General features: G+C 35.9%; 1 protein-coding gene across 7 annotated transcripts in view; it reads right to left on the reverse strand.

Annotated features, from left to right (window-relative positions):
* LOC140158510 (cGMP-dependent protein kinase 1-like) overlaps positions 1 to 20,312 on the reverse strand; it is a 168,912-nt gene that overhangs the window by 89,221 nt on the left and 59,379 nt on the right. For all 7 annotated transcript variants that reach the window (XM_072181619.1, XM_072181620.1, XM_072181625.1 and 4 more), the window contains exons 2-4: positions 13,109 to 13,204; positions 12,189 to 12,791; positions 3,200 to 3,366 (exon numbers count right to left, since the gene is read on the reverse strand). In XM_072181619.1, the coding sequence (XP_072037720.1) occupies positions 3,200 to 3,366; positions 12,189 to 12,688 (667 nt within the window). In that variant the 5' untranslated portion in view covers positions 12,689 to 12,791; positions 13,109 to 13,204. The remainder of the gene's footprint in view (positions 1 to 3,199; positions 3,367 to 12,188; positions 12,792 to 13,108; positions 13,205 to 20,312) is intronic.

The raw sequence follows: 20,312 nt of genomic DNA on the forward strand, positions 1-20,312 counted from the left end.
ATGATTGTCGGTGACCAGGCTGTTGCCTCATTGGAACACAGAGGTTGGTTACCTGTCTGACTTTAGTTTAGGTCTATCTTATTGATGACAAATTACAAATTCTCACCAGCTTTGCAGACATTGGACTTATAAAATCATTAATAGTTCATGAGGATGACTTGCAAAACTCAATCAACCCCCTGAGTATAAATGCAATATACAAAAGGGAAATTAAAAGAAAATAGTGACATAAATTTTGTCATAACTTGAGAAGATGGTCATCATCCGACTCACATGGGATGGGTCAAATAGATAACAGATGCATTAAATAGATAAGGGATGTGTCAAAATAGATAGGGATAAGGCACCTTAATGAGAGATGGGTCAACATGTCAATAGATAACATCTAAGTTGATTAAAATGTACAACCATCTTGATTATGCATATATGGATACACACTTTCCACTTGATATCTGTAAATCTATGTAGGAGGGAGTAATCCTTCTCATCTGGATGATAATACCATAGATCTGGATGATAATACCAGACATGATAATACTGCTTGCATAACCTTTGAATATTTCTTTTAATTAAATCATTACAGGACAAATGTCACTTTTTCAAATAAAGCAGTTTTGAAAGTGTGGGTGCAGGTGTTTTATGAGACAGATCAAGAAGAACAAGTGTGAGAGGTGGGTGACATGTTGCATATATCATGCTTACATGATACATACATGATACATGGGATGTCTGGGGGATGTGCCCCTTCATAGAAAAGTTTTAAGAAAACATACATTACTGATAGACCAGCAAACTATATAACTATAGAACAATGCGACGGTGATGGCTGCGGAAGTGGCCACTTTTACATTTCTTCATTTTTTCTCAATTTTAAAACTAGTATTGGATATTATGCTGGAATAGTCTAGGCCTATATAAGCACAACAATGCCTAATTTAGCGTTCTGCATAATTCCTAATCACAGCATGCTAAACACATGCACTGTTCATCTAATATGAAACCATCGTTCCATATCCCTTTTTTATTAACATATGAAATGATATCATTTGTGCATCGTTGCATATTTCTCATACATCATTTCTGCCCAACAAGATACAAAGCAATTTGAACACATCTTTTTGGAATATATGGTTAAATAAAATGTTACCAAAACCTTTTTTGCTTGATCAGAACCCATTTATCATACTGCTCCTTAAAACAGCACTGACTCAGTGCCCTGTGAGAAAGCCTGCCTCTTCCAAATACAACATTGGATACTCTTGAAATGTACAGAATGTATAGTTTATAACTTGTTGTACAATTAGGCCCAAAAAAAATATTGTTGTGTTGCCCTCAAGTGGGAAAATGGGAAATTTGGGTCGGACGGTCGGATTTCTTTTTCTTTTTTTTTTTTTCAAACTTTCAGTTGTTTAAAAATCCCCTCAAATATTAAATAATGCTTCTTCAATTAGGGACATTTGTCAATTTTGACTTCTGGGTACCTGTTAGACATCAATTAAAGACTAGTCTTTCAATAAAATATTAATTTGAAGTGAAAAACATTGAGTTTTTGAACAAATCTGTAAAAATCATCATTCAAAAAAAAAAAAAAAAAAAAAAAAATTGCACCCCTGATTTTTCAGGATTTAGGGTCGGACGGTTGAGGGCAACACAACAATTTTTTTTTTGGCCTTACTATACAAGTTATTTGGATTTTATGTTGAATTTTGATGCGTCAGATGCATTAGCAACAAAAACCGATGGGTACCAATCATTTTGATACAGCCTGTATTTATGGTGCAGACAGCAATGCAACATAAGAGCAGTTTATTGCCTCCTTTGCCTCTTACATCAATTTTCAAAATTCATCTTCCTTGATTGTCTTTTTATTAGTTTTCCATTTTCCAATACTAAATTTCACTTTTGAAAAAGATTATATTTATTGCACTTTTCAATGGACTGCATCAGTATTGTATAATTTTAGATATTGCAGAAATATTAAAGGGATGACATGAGGAGATGAATACCATGTTTTCCTTGTAACACAAGTTTGTGATTCCTTCAACATGATTCCATATTTCCTTGAATTTTTGTTTATTTCATTGTAAACTCCATAACAGGGTCCCCATTTGGCAGTGGTGTTTGTGTGTGTATTTAGGGCAGGGGCAAGGGGTGTGCTGGGGTGATTTTGTGGATTCAGAGAGTCACTTGAAATCAGGCTGGGAAATAAGAAGCACCTGACCAGGGTCTACTCTGTACAAAAAAAGCACCTGGTTTACAGGGTTTTACAGGAAACCAGGGGCTATTTTCAATGAACCAGGGGCTAAACACTTGCTTATTGCCATGAAAGGCCAGAAAGAAGCACCGGACCAGGGGCTACTTTGTAATAAAAAAATAGCCCCAGGTTCACAGGGTTTTACAGGGAACCAGGGGCTATTTTCAATGAACCAGGAGCCAAATGGCCCCTGGCCCCCACTTATTTCCCAGCGTGTTTGAAATCCAAATGCTAGAATCATTCTGAAAATAACAACAACAAAAAAAAAAAATTTAAGTGCACAAGTTTTTTCCTGCTGGGTAAGAATTTTGTCGTGCATGCAACAATATTTCTTGCAGGTTAGAAATTTGATAAATAGGTCACCATATACAAAACTTATGCATGTACATATTTATCAAAATTCTAACCTGCAAGATGAAAGTTGTTGCATATAAGATAAAATTATTACCCAGAAGGAAAAAACTTGTGCAATTAAATTTTGTTTGTTTGTTATTTACAGAATTTTGGAATATTTCACAAATCTGTGAAAGTATTCTCCTTATTTTATTAGCAATAAAAATAATTTTTTTTGATGAAATGAGACAGAATTAAGTTATAAAAATTCATTTGATTCATACCTCCTTGTGCTCTCCTACTATTAAAGCATCTACAGGAGTGCGATGCAAATCACACCCCTACAGCACACCTAAATGTCTTGATTTGTAGCACTTCTGGAAATTTCAAAACAAAAGGCCTAATATATCTGAAATATTGGTCATACATTTTATGAAAAAGAAGCTCTCAGATTTCATCAGAGAGCATCTAGAACCTCAAAGCTGCCAAGGCCTGCCAAAGGGCTCTGGACTCTGGGCGTGAGGACTTGAACCCCAGAGCGACATGTACCAAAAAAAACCCTATACAGGCTCAATCATAATGAAATCTAGGTGATGCGTATGCATTTCTTACCTGCAGCCACATAGAATTCAGCACCAGCATCCCCTTCTCTGATGATAATCTGTCCCTGATCAAAATGTTTGGGATACATACATTCCACAATCTCTTTTGTCTGAGCCACATCAAAATTCTTGGTAAAGTCATTGTCAAGAATAGCATCCTTTATCAGCTGCTTGGACCTGGAAAAGAAGAAAATGATGCAAAAATTGTAATAAGGGAGACATGGAATGGATCATAGATGGATATGGAAACTTCTCTACTGCGCATTTATCAGTACAATACTGCGATCAAGGTGCAGATCTGATACTGTATAACAGTGCTTGGATTTTCTTGGATAAGTCCATCTTATTCATTCTATTAAAACATTGGTTTTTTTCACCAAAAATAGGGGTAGGGGGTTATTACATTAACGAAAATTCAAAACAACAACATTCCAAGTTGGCAACAACCACACATTTAATTTTATATGACTCATTGCAATTTGAAGACAAGCTATGGTTTTACCAACAAAAGTTCCGTTTTGCTGGCAAAACTTAGAATTGGGGGCTTGTCTCACCCCATACCCCCTTAGTAACAGCCCTGCTGGGGCATAAAAATCAATAACTTTAAACATTGGCAGATACACATGTATCAATAATATCTTAAGTTCCCAGATTCTAGTGAACAAGGATGTTGAATTATTCTAGTAACATTTCAGATGGGTTGTTTCAGAGAAACAAGGAAGACATTTGTCTCCTTTAAACAAGAAAGACATTTCTTTCTTTTAAATCAAGGAAGACATTTCTTTGCATTTTCAGTTAACACTTCCTACCACCAATCCATCAATCACCTGGTCATATATAATACACACATGAAAAGACTACTCTACAGCTGAGGTTGAAGGGTCCTTTTTCTTCTTTTGTTTTGAATCAATTTATTTTATTGGGATCTCTGTTTGGAAAAAAAATCCATTTTAGCCATTTTGAAAAATATTAACAACAAAATGCAATTTTTGAAGTGGAAATGGCATCAAAAAACAGAATAGAAACACCATAACTTTTATTTTTTTATTGCGTTTTTGGAATTATAGGCAGCATTCTATAGACTGCTGCCCTCAGTCGTCAACCGTCTGGATTGACGACTGAGAAAACTACGTGGAAAAAAAGTGACGGATTTTGCAACAGGATTCCTGTGGCATAGAGCATGCGCAGTTGTGTCCAAATTGACCTTTTGACAGAGTTTGTTGTTTTTAGAAGTTCCGAGCGCGATCTTGTCACAGCGGCGTGGTACAGCGACGCGGTACACGGGCGCCGCTAGTCAGTCGCGCTACGGCGCACAACCAAAGTCGCATTGAATAGTTTTCAGAAGTCCGTCATGATATTGGCTGTAAGATAATCAGTCGTCACTACGAAGCATACACAGTACATGCGAAGTGTAGACGGCTGATTGGAATTAGTCTAAGCATTCTACTGGCGAGTAGAAAAAGAGCTGGGAGCTTTATCAACTGAAACAAAAACACACACACACACACACACACACCCCTAACTGTTGTTTTAGGCTAACATAGACTTTTCATGGCTCCAGGTGTTGAGAGTTTAATTTAATGTTGTGAAGTGTGAATACAAAAGCAATACTTTCCTAAAGTAGCTTAAAATTTGACAAAGTCAGATGGTATGGTTGGGTTTATTAAACAAATATAAATTACTCACAACACAGCAATTTAATCTCAATACGGTATGTGTCAGCTATATGTTTTTAATGGTTTTAGGTAAGAGGCTTTAACAATTAGTTTAGGATGTGAAAGCATCTTTTAATTAAAGAACATTCAAATTAAACAAAAGATGTGCAAAATTAAACAGCGGCCTATCATTTTAAAAGTGGCCTATCATTTTAACCACATTTAAAGTTTAACAAATTTTAATATTTACCCAGAACAGCCAGCACACAAGACATTGAAAAAAACAAAAAACCAGCGCATCTGGCCAGATTTAATAGAACAGGCAAACTTTGAAATGCTAGCACAACACTCTAATCAACTGACCAGCACCACACCGGAGGGGGTGGGGGGCAAATGCCCCCAGACAGAACTCTTGTCCCCCCATTGCCCCCCAGCAAAAACCCAAAATTACAACAATATTGTACAAAATTTGTTGCAGAAGCATGAAATATTCAAATCTATAGGTAGCTATTAAGTTAATGGTGTTCATCACATTTCTAGTGGAAGGTATCAGAACTGCATACTGTATTTATAATTAAAACCTAATAGCTATATGAAGTTCATCAGTTTGAATCCAGCCAGCTACACTGGATTTTTTAAGATTAACTAAGTTGAATAATTTCATATATATTAGGGCTCTTTTGAAATTCCCTTACACAGGAAGGTGTGCGCCATCCTGCAGCTTTCCTGTGCTAGCCTTCTTTTGTTAAAATCCTGTGTGATTATAACACTGCAATTAGCCACTTCACTGACTTAAATTAGGAGCGTGCTTTCCTGACCGAGCTTTCCTAAGGCGCGTGCTTAGCGAGGGGAATCCTGCCTTCTTTCTGTGTGAAAACATGGTAGGGTATTTCAATATGAGCCCTTAGAACTTGAAGTTGTAAAGTGCGAAATTATTACAATGAGTTTTAGTTCAATTCCTCTCATACACAGACCACACAAACTTTATCCCACTACCCTGCTTCAAATAAATGCTGAATTTAAATTTTCTAGTACTGCAGCAATGTCCTGATGATTAATTAAATCAGGGGAAAGTAAACTTGATTTCTTCTGAATTTACAGGTTTAACATTTTAGCGGATATTAAATCCTTTCAAGGCTTTCATGCAATGTCTTATTTTTACCTTTTGTTTTTGCTTCATTATTTCCATTTGTTTTCTAACAAACATTCTGTTGACCTTTCCCGGTAGGATCAACATCTGAATAACTGAATAAAGGAGACGGAGTGGGCTGATGTTATGAGATAAACAAATCCCATTGGGTAATAATATGTATCTTGTTGACTGATAATTAAAAAAGAATTGTCCAAAAAGTCAAGTTATATTGCATCTAAGGTGACCTCCTGGGACCAAAAAAGAAATTACATAAAGGACGAGAAGTAGTATAATATGTGTTCTGCTGCCTTATAATCAAAACGAATGGTCCGAAAAGTCAAGTTATATTGCATTTATAAAAATCTAAGTTGACCTCCTGGGACCAACCGGAAAAAAGAAATTACATAAAGAACGAGAAGTACCGTAGTATAATATGTGTTCTGCTGCCTTATAATCAGAAAGAATTGTCCGAAAAGTCAAGTTATATTGCATTTATACAAATCTAAGTTGACCTCCTGGGACCAACCGGGAAAAAAGAAATTACATTAAGGAAGACAAGTAGTATATGTGTTCTGTTGACTGATAATCAAACAGAATTTTCCAAAAAGTCAAGCTATATTGTATTTAAATACAAATCTAAGTTGACCTCCTGGGACTAACCAGAAAAAGAAATCGAAAAGACAAATAATTACCCTTATGATGTTGCTGTTGCTGTCATTTGTAATTTGTTGTTTGCAATTATCACATCATATACCAGTTTAATATAAATTATGTTGAGTCTGTTCCATTTCATTCAGTATGATTTAATTTTCTTACTTATAAATCAACTTTCCATTAATAGCTAGTTTGGTTCTTTTATGCCCTTCTTTCCTTTTTTAATTTACTTCTCGATTTTTAAAACTGCTTGATCATTAAATTACATCTTGATTGATTTTTAATGTACTAATTATGCAAAATATTATAGTCAGACTGTGTCTGAATTTCTTACACTTTAGTTTTGATATTCCTTTGGTCTGAGCTGTTTACTGCATATTAGAATCACTATTGACAGTTAATGCATTGTCTCACACAAAATAAACAAAAAATCCAAATGGTTTAAAAATCTAAATCTCAAGAATTCTTCTAACAGTTAAAGGCCAAATCTTTTGAATTGCCATAATATTCATTCCTTCTTTACCAACAATGAAACTGAACAGATTAAAAACACTGTCATTATGATTATGGATCAAAGAAACTTCATTTGGAGTCATTTTGATGCCAAGATTTGTAATATAAATGTATACAATTAGGGCAAAAAACTACAATCACAAAATGGTAATAGATTTGTAGGTGTATCTTTGAAGTGCAAGATGAAAGAAAAATAATGGATGGTACCCATGAACCAAAGTAGTGGCGTAACAACTGGACTGGGGAGCAGGAGAAAGTTTCCCCTTGGCTCAAAATACCACAAAATTGACAAAAATTTGTTATGTGCATCTTCTTTGTAACCTGCATTTTTGCCCATTCTAGAGTTACACTGCAAATGTGTGTGCACATTTATCCTGGTAGTTATGGACATGAGGCCAATTTTAAAATTTTGTACAAACCCTGGCCTTAATTACATAATACGGTTGAGTAAAAACAGAATTAACAATTATGAGTTGACTTCTAATCAATTGTGAATCTGTTGAGGTGTTATTGATTATTTCACCTCAATCAGGTCTGAAACGTGATCAATATAATTATATAATTTATAAATATTTTAATAACACCAAAATTGAGTGAAGGGCCTGTACAAGGTATCTATTATAAATCAAGATCACTGAGAATCATGCAAATGTTCAAAAATGTTGAATTTGAATTAAAGGCAAAGGCAGGAAGGAGCAAAAACAAAAGGAAACATACGTGGATAGGCATCGAAATATCATAACAGCTCTTACTCGTTCATTGGGAATACTCTGTTCATGTAAGCTCATGTTGCTGATGCTAGATCAATAACAGACATAATAATAGTTACAAACCTACAACCACAATATAAAGGTATAATAACAATTGTGATCCAAGCAGTAGTCTTTACAAGCACTAATTACATTATGGTCTATAAGAAATGCCAAACTGATATGGTCACATTTAAAGTTTAACAAAACATAATATTTTACACACATTTTAAACTAAAAAATCAAATCTCTGAACATCTCTTTAAGATGAAGCAACATCTCAAGAGCACATTTCCTCCAGTTATCGCTGACATGTGTGCCTCATCAACATAACAAGTGGAAGCCAGTTCTTTGGTGGGGCTTCCCTACTGGTGCTCATTATGTGATTGCTTACATATCTAAAATGTCAAAAGTCATTTCTTTGGCAATTGTAAGAAATCTAGGAGTACTAAAATAGGGGCATAGGGGTGGGGGTAGCTTCCCCCTGTGATATAAGTCTTTCCCCATTTTTACAGTTTTCATCAATTGTTGCCCCCCCCCCTGAAAGTTGCAGCCCCTTTCCTCTGAAAGAGGTTACGATACTACATAAATTGCAAGTAAAAACACCAAAAGCACCCTGACCCTAAGTAATATGGATTTGACATTTTGACATATCTGTGTTTGATTAATGCAAGCATCACTCTGCATCCTGGACCCACCCTCCTCAGAGGTCACCAAATATAGACATCTATTAGACGCCTAAGCCTGACCCTGACCTATTTGTTGTTGTAGTGAAGTCCTGACGTTCTTTGTTCTTCATTGGGTGAAGCTTTACCTATTACAAATCATGAAAGGTGTGAAGCTTTGACTAGTAATTTGTGTTTTCTGGTGATGTGACATCGTATCCACTACCTGTCACCATGCTTCCTATAAATCCCCAATGATAGTTGGTTCACAAAAGTGAAGCCTCACCTATGGAAATATTTCAAAGGGTTCACCCTTCAGCCTGGACTAACACATTTGCTGATATGAGTGATGCTTTGCCTTTGCTTTTTGTAAAGTATGTGAAGTGATGGTGAAATCCTGACGTTACAAATAATTGGCTCAGGTGAAGAAAGGTGATGACCTGAGGAGGGTGGGTCCAGGCTGCAGAGTGACGCCTGCATAAGGCATATATCCATGGATGCAAACACTTCCTGTACTGGACAATTGCATGAAGCTTCACACTTTTCAGCGCCACTGTTTTCTTCATCGTTGCCAATTTTTCTTTTGAAAACACAACAGGACACTGTCAGACATCTTCTACACATTTCTTATTTTTAACGGTTTCACTTCAGGCATCACTTGATAGTGCCAATAAGTGGTATAATTTTGATATAGCCTTCGCACCCTGCGTATTAGGGTTAGGGTTAAGTTAGGGTTATAATTAGGGTTAGGGTTATAATTAGGTGGGTTATGGCTAGGGTTAGGGTTATACTTATGCGTAGGATATACCAGAATTATCCAATAAGTCATGGCACAACAAGAAAATAGAAGGAATTCAAGAAACCAATTAAGTTTGACCTACTCTCACTTCCCTAGTTTATTGTGTTCAATAAGTCCTTCACATTCACATCTTAATTGGTTTGCTTAAATGCAGTATCAGTGTTATCCAACAGAAAAGCTTTTTCATTTGTTTAGGAATGACTAAAAAGTGAAAGGTATGTCACAAATTGCCATTTGCTGTTTTTCATATATGAAAAAATATGACAAAAAAGAAGAAAATGGCAGAGTTGAGAAAATTAAATTGCGTGTATATTTTGTAGCTACAAGTGTTTGAATGGGCAGACTTTGCCAACAGTAAGTAAAACGTGACACTTTACCCAGTAGTGATAGCCAAGGGGGAAGCTTCCCCCCTAGATCTTGCCCCTCCCCCCCCCCCCTTGAGATGCCCCCTGTGGGATACTGGCCACCCTGATATTTAAGATTTTTAGGCCTTCTTTGTACTTCTTAGCCCATTTTTGTCAAAGTTTGCCAACTCTTCCCCACCCCCATTGCCTATCCTCTGAAAAAGTGCTAGCTGCCACTGCTTTTTACCTTATTAGGTTGTGTTCAGTCTTCTCATTTACAAGGTAAGTTCGCACACCTACATCGTTTCGAACAGGAGAAATCCACCCTACACCCCGGTTTGCTTATAAAAGTTCACAAACACATGTTTATACACAAGTTTGAACTGCATGCTGCACTTCTCTGATTTATCCTTTCAGGAACACCCAAACAAAATTCAGAGGCCATAAAACGAGACAACCTTTTCCTGAATTAAATCTCCAGCCACTGAGCAACACATATTTTGTACTTTTTCGTTCGTTCTACCCAATATTCTTTTGCTAATGATTTCATCCTTTCTCCAGACAAGCAAGAGTCCTTGGCCTATGACGATGTCAAATCAATGTTATTTCATCAAACAGAAGCTAACAGCTATGGTTGTTTTAATGCCCTATATACAAATTGCTCCGTCTCCAATCGTATTATAATGCTGCTACGGTATTTATAAAGCAAAATGTTAATGTAGATTTCCACTGAACTGACAAAAATTTTATCAAACTGGAGAAAATAATCATATGATACATCAAAATACAGTGCCAAATTAATATTCTAAATATAACATATCCATATATGGTGGAATTGATGCGTTACAAGAATAAACAATTTAAAGCTTCCATGCTTTTAGACCAGATTGCAAACCTCTGAATAAATTGGATCTTCTCTATCAAAAACGGAATGTCAACTGAGGAAAATAACAAGGTACAATATGGCCTACTCGAATTACTGTATATCTTTGTAAATTACCATCGTCAGAAGATCAGTCACTATTATCTAAGTATGTTTACATCGACTTCTTCCCGTATACTAATTATGGTTAATTTAAATCACCACAACCCAGCCATTAAATTCCAATTGTATTTTGCTTAAATCGCTGTTCATTACGCATGAGAATAATGAAATTACGATTTCTTTGGTGCAGAAGCCATAGTCCTCCATGTGTAGTTGCCATGGAAACTGTGCTATACAGACGACGATGAGGTACAGAAGGCTATTAGCTCCAACAGCTACGGGATGGTTGGCTGGCTGTTTTCACGTGAGTCAGTCAGTATTCAGGTGAACCATTTATTATTTCAATCTGAAATCTAATTTCCCTCGAAAAAAAATATCGTTACGTTTCCGAGTAAACAAAGTGTTCAAACCATGTTCAGATAACCCAATATGTCACTGACGGCTTATTTGGTTCACCCCGTGTCTATAGACATTTCTATAAATCGATGATGAAGAAGATATTATTGTAACTATTTCGTATGTGGTTACTGGTTGTCAATCTTATTCCTCCGAGAAAATTATACAAAAATACCTATTTTGTATTATATTACTCCTGCAAAATTGAAGCTACAAATATTATATATTTTATTTTGATTCAAAAAGATATTATTACTTGTCAAAAAGAGCAGGGAAGTCGTATAATGGTGTACACACGTATCAGCTACCGAGATAAATATTATAATTGCTTTTAATATCGGAGTGACAGCAGCGTCCCAAATCGCACTGGAGATATAGGATGATCAACTTGGATCATCAATATTTAACAATTTTGTTATAAATGATATTAATACTTTTTGATTAGATTTTGTACTACAATTACTTTTGCATGATATGAGTTCCGAAATAGAGCTAACACTATTTATATCATTTTCGAATTTTACTATCGCGGTTCAGGTTACTTTAGTGATCACGATGTGGGATACGTAACAGGTTTGAAACTTCAACAACAACAAAAAAGAGAAAAAAATACCTGTGAAGTTATTATTTAAATAAGGAGCTATAGTATTTTGATAGACATAGTTGCTATTTTCTTTTAAAATCTACACGATGTCATAAGAAAATCACAATATCCATCCATGGATGGATGACAGATCAGGTATAGGAATTCTGCACACATGATCACATCTCTATTTTGTTCTTGGTACAAGAAGAAAGTTGAAATTGTAAGAAGTGTTAATGTCGGCACATCAACATCATAATCTTAATCATAATCTTCAACAGTATCATCATCATCTCCTACCACATCATCATCATCACCAATCCTCATCATCATCAAATCATCATCACCATCATCATCTCGCCATCATCATCATAGCTCTCCATCAATAAAGAAAATCATCATCATCATGATCATCACCATCACCACCGCCACCACCAATTACACCACCACATCATCATCACCATTACCCCTCCCCTCCCCACATACCCCAACATTACAAAGATGACATTCCATTCACTACCTACCTGAAGTCCTTCTCAAATCTCTGAAGATCACCCGTATCTACATTAACAACATTCTTATTGAGTCCACTTTCTCCTGATACACCCTGTTTCTTATTCCTATCCTTTTGAGAACCAGCCATTCCGGCTTCCTCCTGGATTGTCGCCAAGACATCGGGGCCATCTTGTCTGAGTGTCGTCTGCTGCAGCACAGAACGTAATTTATGTACCTCCTCTCTCAGTCGTTCTATTTCCTTATCTCTTTCTTCTAAAGTCTCCGTTTGTAATTGTATTTCCCGTTGACAACTCTTCAATTGAGAATCTTTCTTCTCTACTTGGCTTTTCAAATCAGCAAGTTGAGTCTTCAGTTTGTTTACCTCCTCATCTTCTTCATCTTTGTGCTGACGCGATGATCCATGTGCGCCAGCACCATTGCCCATCTTAGATTTACCACTGAATGCACTGAATAAACCTCCTTTCTTACCAGAGCCACCGCTCTGTCCTTTGTCGCTTGGGGGAGGCATTGTTGCTACGTCACAGCAGATGAAATCAAGGTAGCAATTACAAAGAAACACACAGACACGGTAGCATCAATTCAGGTTTATGCAATGACGCTTTTTACGCCCCCTATGGAATGTAAATGTAGAGAAAAAAAATAGAAAATTCAGAATTAAACGCGTGCGTTGCTAAGTAACATAAATGGGCTTTTACGATCAAGGTTTACTGGTTTACATCTGCATTCACACTATTTTAATATTACATTGTGATTCTGATATATCAATAAAACCCGACACCAAGTATAAGCCAGGGGTCAAAGTGGTTCGTAAAAATCAGATATTATCGCTTCGATACCCCATATCACAGCAAGGCAATTAATAAGATACATTTTAATTGAATAACGAAAAGTAAAGAAAGCAAACATCAGCAAGTTCTATTGCACATACACAACTCAGTTGGTAGCTTCTTTCTTCCAGAAGTTCCTTGTAAAAGGCGACAAGCAATGAATTCTGGTGAACTAGATCTCATTGATCTCACAGGATCTGTAAATGAAGAAAGACAGAAAAACAAAGGAATAATAAAGAACATCTTAATAAATAATATTTATATTCAAGGCCTTCCACAAGCTATACCCATTAGACATATCAATGGTTTCATTATCTAGATGAAAATAAAATTTGCAATTCGAAATGTACTTAAATCGCAAAGATTGCTGCCGATTTAGTATTTAAATGCCAATCACTCGGCATGCTGATTGCTTCCATTAAAAAGACAAATTACTTATTGTAGTCACAATCACATGATCAGTTGTTTTATTGCAAGTATGTATTTTATAACGATAATGTTGTACCTGTAATGACGCAAACATTAGATGGACAAAATACAAGCGAAAACAGCAATATGTTAAAAAAATCAGTCAGTTTTCACGTATCTTACAAGTTGCACATGTTACACACTAACAAAGAAGTTTTCTTAAGAATCCTTCATAGGAAAACTTCCAAGTTATACAACGTTATTGTTTGAAACTGAAAAGTATCATCTCAAAGGGAAAGACGTAACTAATTTTTGGGTCATTGAAGTAAACCAGTAACCACCAGGAATGAATAAGTCTGAGTTGAGTCTTTCTGGCAGGGTTGACAACCAGAAAGACGCAGTTTTTGGTACTGCTAAAATGAACCAACTCAGACTTACGTATTTCTGACGGTATCTGGTTTGTACGATTTCCGTCAAATTTTGATTTTGTTATCTTTTATTCAAAATGTTGAAATAATATTAGTAAACTGACGGGGAGGGTTGCTGTCCCTGAAATAATAATGTAAATGGGAAGAAACCCCACTGGTTATTTTGGCCATTTAACACGCAGTTCTATGGGAGGACATAATTATTATCATAATTTTTAAATTATGATAATATGTCGAACTTTGCTCTGTTGACCTACAAAGACAACAAATTTGGCCAATTCCATTTAGGTGTAAGTTGGGACATGTGTAAACATTACAAATATGCAAAAAAATCAGGTTTGAAAAAAATTAACCAATTTCATATTATAAGATCGTACATTGTGGCTTTAATGGGTAAAAAGTGAGTTGGTTATTTCTGGTTCTCAATCCTCGTTCCTCGATCTATTAAAAATAGATTTGAATGACGCAAACATTAGATGGAAATATAGAAGCGAAAACAGCAACATGTTAAACATGTTTAAAATAATAAACTAGTCGGTTCCACGTATCTTACATGTTACACACTAACAAAGAAGTATTTGTTCCAAGAAACCTCCATAGGAAAACTTCCAAGCCTTTATTATAATACAACGTTATTGTTTGAAACTGAAAAGTATCATCTCAAAGGGAAAGGCGTAACTCATTTTTGGGTCTTTGAAAACCAGTAACCACCAGAAATGAAAAAGTCTGAGTTGAGTCTTTCTGGCAGGGTTGACAACCAGAAAGACGCATTTGTTGCTACTGCCAAAATGAGTCAACTCAGACTTACGTATGTGACGGTATCTGGTATTTACTTCAATGGACAAAAAGTGAGTTATGTATTTCTGGTTCTCAATCCTCGATCTATTGCAAATAGATTGGAAAATAAGAAGTTTACAATACATTATCTGCGGCTAGCAACTAGGATATATGTTAAACTGTTGGGATTTGGTAGTTCACAGTATCTTGCGAATTGGTAGTGAGCTTTGGCAAAAATTGCACTGATTATTTCATAGCGAGTGTGTAGAAGATTTCAAATATCACAGATATACTTTTGTAGGTCATGTGGTTCTTGACTTATGTTGTAAAGAGGGCTGAAACAACAACACTTTTGTAAAACGTACAATCGTACATAACTCATTAACAACGATAAATCAATCAAGTTTTCAAAGTATATGTTTTGTAGAATAAACTTTTGCAAAACATCAAAGTGTTATTTTTCAAAAATATATATATTAATTTAGATAATGAAAATTGATTTTGTTTGGCTAAGTTTGACCAACAATACCTTGTCTACCCTTAATTGTATGGGTATCTTAACGCCACAAATAAACATAATTAAATAATTTGTGTGGTTGGTCACATACTTATTGAATTTTGACAAATGACCACACTGTTCTTGAAATATAAGAGTTTTACGAAACTCCCTCATTTTCAAGCCTTTCCACGGATTCAAATATCAATCGATGATGTATATTCGGAGTGCTAATAACTGCGCATCATACAACGGATGAGGCGTCTGTTGTCATTGATAGATATTTGACTCCGTGGAACGGATTGAAAATGAAGTTGTCAAAAAAAATTGTCAAAGCTCAAAAAGTATGTGATAGCTCATAGCTGATATATTCTTCAATCACATCGGTTATTTATTTATGTTTGGTTTATGCTTTAAAATACACACAAAAATTAGTTCCCGACGATACAGTTCTTTCACTTTCAGGGACACCCTGTATGCTATTTAAGTTTTCGCACTTAATTAATGTTTTAAGTATCAAATCTAGATAGAACCAACGTGAATAATGTTATTTTAGAAAACGTGGTGATTTTGCAAGTGTACCATATAAGAAAGTTACCACTTGAAATTGAAAACACTTCCCTGGGCTTCAGTATCCATGGTATATCTTTCAAACATTTCAAAGACACCCTCAAAAGTATTACTGTAACTACGTAGCTACTTTTTATTTATTCTGATGCACGTACGCTTAAAATAAATCAAATCGGCTTCATTAAGGGAAGGGGTATGAACGTTTGGACAGTATTTATTGTGGGACATTAGAGCACATCAGCCTATCGAATTGCATTCTGAATACGAAGAATTGCCTTCTGATATCAAATAATTTTGATTTTTTTAAAATTCGCAATGTAATACACATTTTATGGCAAATCATTAAAAATTGATATTTTTTATATTTAACACTACTCGAAGTAAACTTTATAAATCTGATGATTTCTACATAAAGTGTATGTAGGTGGGATGAAAAGCCGACGATCAATTGAAAATTTTGACCTTTCGTATTGAAGGTATGGATTTTTTCCCAAAACACACAAAAAATTAGGTCTTTTGGGAAAAAAATCCATATCTTCAATATAAAAGGTCAAAATTTTCAATTGATCGTCGGCTTTTCCTCCCAGCTACATACACTTTAAGACTATATCATTAAATTTATAAAATTTACTTCGAGGACTGTTATATCTCCAAAATGTGAAAATATCAAATTTTAATAATTTGTCATAAAATTTGTATTATATCGTGAATTTCATAAAATGAAAATTATTTGATATCAGAAAGACATTCTTCGTATTCAGAATGCAATTCGATAGGTCTGATGTGCTCTCACGTCCCACAAAAAATGCTGTCGAAACGCTCAAAATGCTCATTCCAGTTCCCTTAATAATATGCTAATACATACTTACTCAAATTAGCACACAATCGTATTCATACCAGAGTAACAAAGTAAAGTTGAAACACAAGCAGTATTAGACGAAATTAATCATTATGATGATCATGTCCAGTCTAAATATAAGGTGTTGCGATATTTCAATATTGAAAAATATCGATGTTTTTTCCCAACATTGTCATTGACAACATTAAAATCATCAGTTCATCAGGGAATTAAATAGTAATTTTCTAACACTTCGAGCGGACAAAATTACAACCAAATCAGTGAAATCACAGTATATGTCACGGGCTATTCCCACTTGGTCCAATCCCATTTGGTCCAATCCCACTTAGTCCAATCCCATTTGGTCCAAATCCCCCTCTGTCCAGACCCAGTTAGTCCAATCTCACTTAGTCCATGTCCCATCTGGGCCATGTCCCACTTAGTCCATGTCCCACTTAGCCATGTCCCACTTAGGTCATTCCCACTAGGGCCATGTCCCACTTAGGCCATGTCCCACTTAGGCCATGTCCCACTAGGTCCATATCCCACTAGGGCCATGTCCCACTTAGGCCATGTCCCACTAGGTCCATGTCCCACTAGGTCCATGTCCCACTTAGGCCATGTCCCACTAGGGCCATGTCCCACTTGGGCACGAACATTTTGACCTTTCGTATTGAAGGTATGGATTTTTTTCCCAAAACACACAAAAAATTAGGTCTTTTTGGGAAAAAATCCATATCTTCAATATAAAAGGTCAAAATTTTCAATTGATCGTCGGCTTTTCCTCCCAGCTACATACACTTTAAGACTATATCATTAAATTTATAAAATTTACTTCGAGGACTGTTATATCTCCAAAATGTGAAAAATATCAAATTTTAATAATTTGTCATAAAATTTGTATTATATCGTGAATTTCATAAAATGAAAATTATTTGATATCAGAAAGACATTCTTCGTATTCAGAATGCAATTCGATAGGTCTGATGTGCTCTCACGTCCCACAAAAATGCTGTCGAAACGCTCAAAATGCTCATTCCAGTTCCCTTAATAATATGCTAATACATACTTACTCAAATTAGCACACAATCGTATTCATACCAGAGTAACAAAGTAAAGTTGAAACACAAGCAGTATTAGACGAAATTAATCATTATGATGATCATGTCCAGTCTAAATATAAGGTGTTGCGATATTTCAATATTGAAAAATATCGATGTTTTTTCCCAACATTGTCATTGACAACATTAAAATCATCAGTTCATCAGGGAATTAAATAGTAATTTTCTAACACTTCGAGCGGACAAAATTACAACCAAATCAGTGAAATCACAGTATATGTCACGGGCTATTCCCACTTGGTCCAATCCCATTTGGTCCAATCCCACTTAGTCCAATCCCATTTGGTCCAAATCCCCTCTGTCCAGACCCAGTTAGTCCAATCTCACTTAGTCCATGTCCCATCTGGGCCATGTCCCACTTAGTCCATGTCCCACTTAGCCATGTCCCACTTAGGTCATTCCCACTAGGGCCATGTCCCACTTAGGCCATGTCCCACTTAGGCCATGTCCCACTAGGTCCATATCCCACTAGGGCCATGTCCCACTTAGGCCATGTCCCACTAGGTCCATGTCCCACTAGGTCCATGTCCCACTTAGGCCATGTCCCACTAGGGCCATGTCCCACTTGGGCACGAACATTTTGACCTTTCGTATTGAAGGTATGGATTTTTTTCCCAAAACACACAAAAAAATTAGGTCTTTTTGGGAAAAAAATCCATATCTTCAATATAAAAGGTCAAAATTTTCAATTGATCGTCGGCTTTTCCTCCCAGCTACATACACTTTAAGACTATATCATTAAATTTATAAAATTTACTTCGAGGACTGTTATATCTCCAAAATGTGAAAATATCAAATTTTAATAATTTGTCATAAAATTTGTATTATATCGTGAATTTCATAAAATGAAAATTATTTGATATCAGAAAGACATTCTTCGTATTCAGAATGCAATTCGATAGGTCTGATGTGCTCTCACGTCCCACAAAAAATGCTGTCGAAACGCTCAAAATGCTCATTCCAGTTCCCTTAATAATATGCTAATACATACTTACTCAAATTAGCACACAATCGTATTCATACCAGAGTAACAAAGTAAAGTTGAAACACAAGCAGTATTAGACGAAATTAATCATTATGATGATCATGTCCAGTCTAAATATAAGGTGTTGCGATATTTCAATATTGAAAAATATCGATGTTTTTTCCCAACATTGTCATTGACAACATTAAAATCATCAGTTCATCAGGGAATTAAATAGTAATTTTCTAACACTTCGAGCGGACAAAATTACAACCAAATCAGTGAAATCACAGTATATGTCACGGGCTATTCCCACTTGGTCCAATCCCATTTGGTCCAATCCCACTTAGTCCAATCCCATTTGGTCCAAATCCCCCTCTGTCCAGACCCAGTTAGTCCAATCTCACTTAGTCCATGTCCCATCTGGGCCATGTCCCACTTAGTCCATGTCCCACTTAGCCATGTCCCACTTAGGTCATTCCCACTAGGGCCATGTCCCACTTAGGCCATGTCCCACTTAGGCCATGTCCCACTAGGTCCCCACTAGGGCCATGTCCCACTTAGGCCATGTCCCACTAGGTCCATGTCCCACTAGGTCCATGTCCCACTTAGGCCATGTCCCACTAGGGCCATGTCCCACTTAGGCACGAACATTTTGACCTTTCGTATTGAAGGTATGGATTTTTTCCCAAAACACACAAAAAATTAGGTCTTTTTGGGAAAAAATCCATATCTTCAATATAAAAGGTCAAAATTTTCAATTGATCGTCGGCTTTTCCTCCCAGCTACATACACTTTAAGACTATATCATTAAATTTATAAAATTTACTTCGAGGACTGTTATATCTCCAAAATGTGAAAAATATCAAATTTTAATAATTTGTCATAAAATTTGTATTATATCGTGAATTTCATAAAATGAAAATTATTTGATATCAGAAAGACATTCTTCGTATTCAGAATGCAATTCGATAGGTCTGATGTGCTCTCACGTCCCACAAAAATGCTGTCGAAACGCTCAAAATGCTCATTCCAGTTCCCTTAATAATATGCTAACACATACTTACTCAAATTAGCACACAATCGTATTCATACCAGAGTAACAAAGTAAAGTTGAAACACAAGCAGTATTAGACGAAATTAATCATTATGATCATTGACAACATTAAAATCATCAGTTCATCAGGGAATTAAATAGTAATTTTCTAACACTTCGAGCGGACAAAATTACAACCAAATCAGTGAAATCACAGTATATGTCACGGGCTATTCCCACTTGGTCCAATCCCACTTGGTCCAATCCCACTTAGTCCAATCCTTGTTCCGTGTTCACTTGTTCCCATGTGACCTGCCACACAGACAACGAACCTTTGTTTTGCTTAGTGGCCGTATCCATAGGTTGTCTGTGTGGCAGGTCACATGGGAACAAGTGAACACGGAACAAGGGCACACGCCACAAGGGAACAGCCTATGGATACGGGGCCTAATGTGCACAGTTCAACATTTTTCCTGGCAACTTCGACGAGACGGAAAATCTTCTAATCCGCCAATGAATGAGCAATCACTCTTTTGACAAGATGAACTAAAATAAAACTTCCAATTTTGAAGTTACCGATGAAAAAAAAAACATAATATGCTATTTATTTTGTTTTTGTTTACATTGCTTTGTTGTTGTTGCTGCTGTTGTTGTGTTTCTTTTTAAA

Source organism: Amphiura filiformis, chromosome 8 (genome assembly GCF_039555335.1).
Source record: "Amphiura filiformis chromosome 8, Afil_fr2py, whole genome shotgun sequence".
NCBI classification, from domain to species: Eukaryota; Metazoa; Echinodermata; class Ophiuroidea; order Amphilepidida; family Amphiuridae; genus Amphiura; species Amphiura filiformis.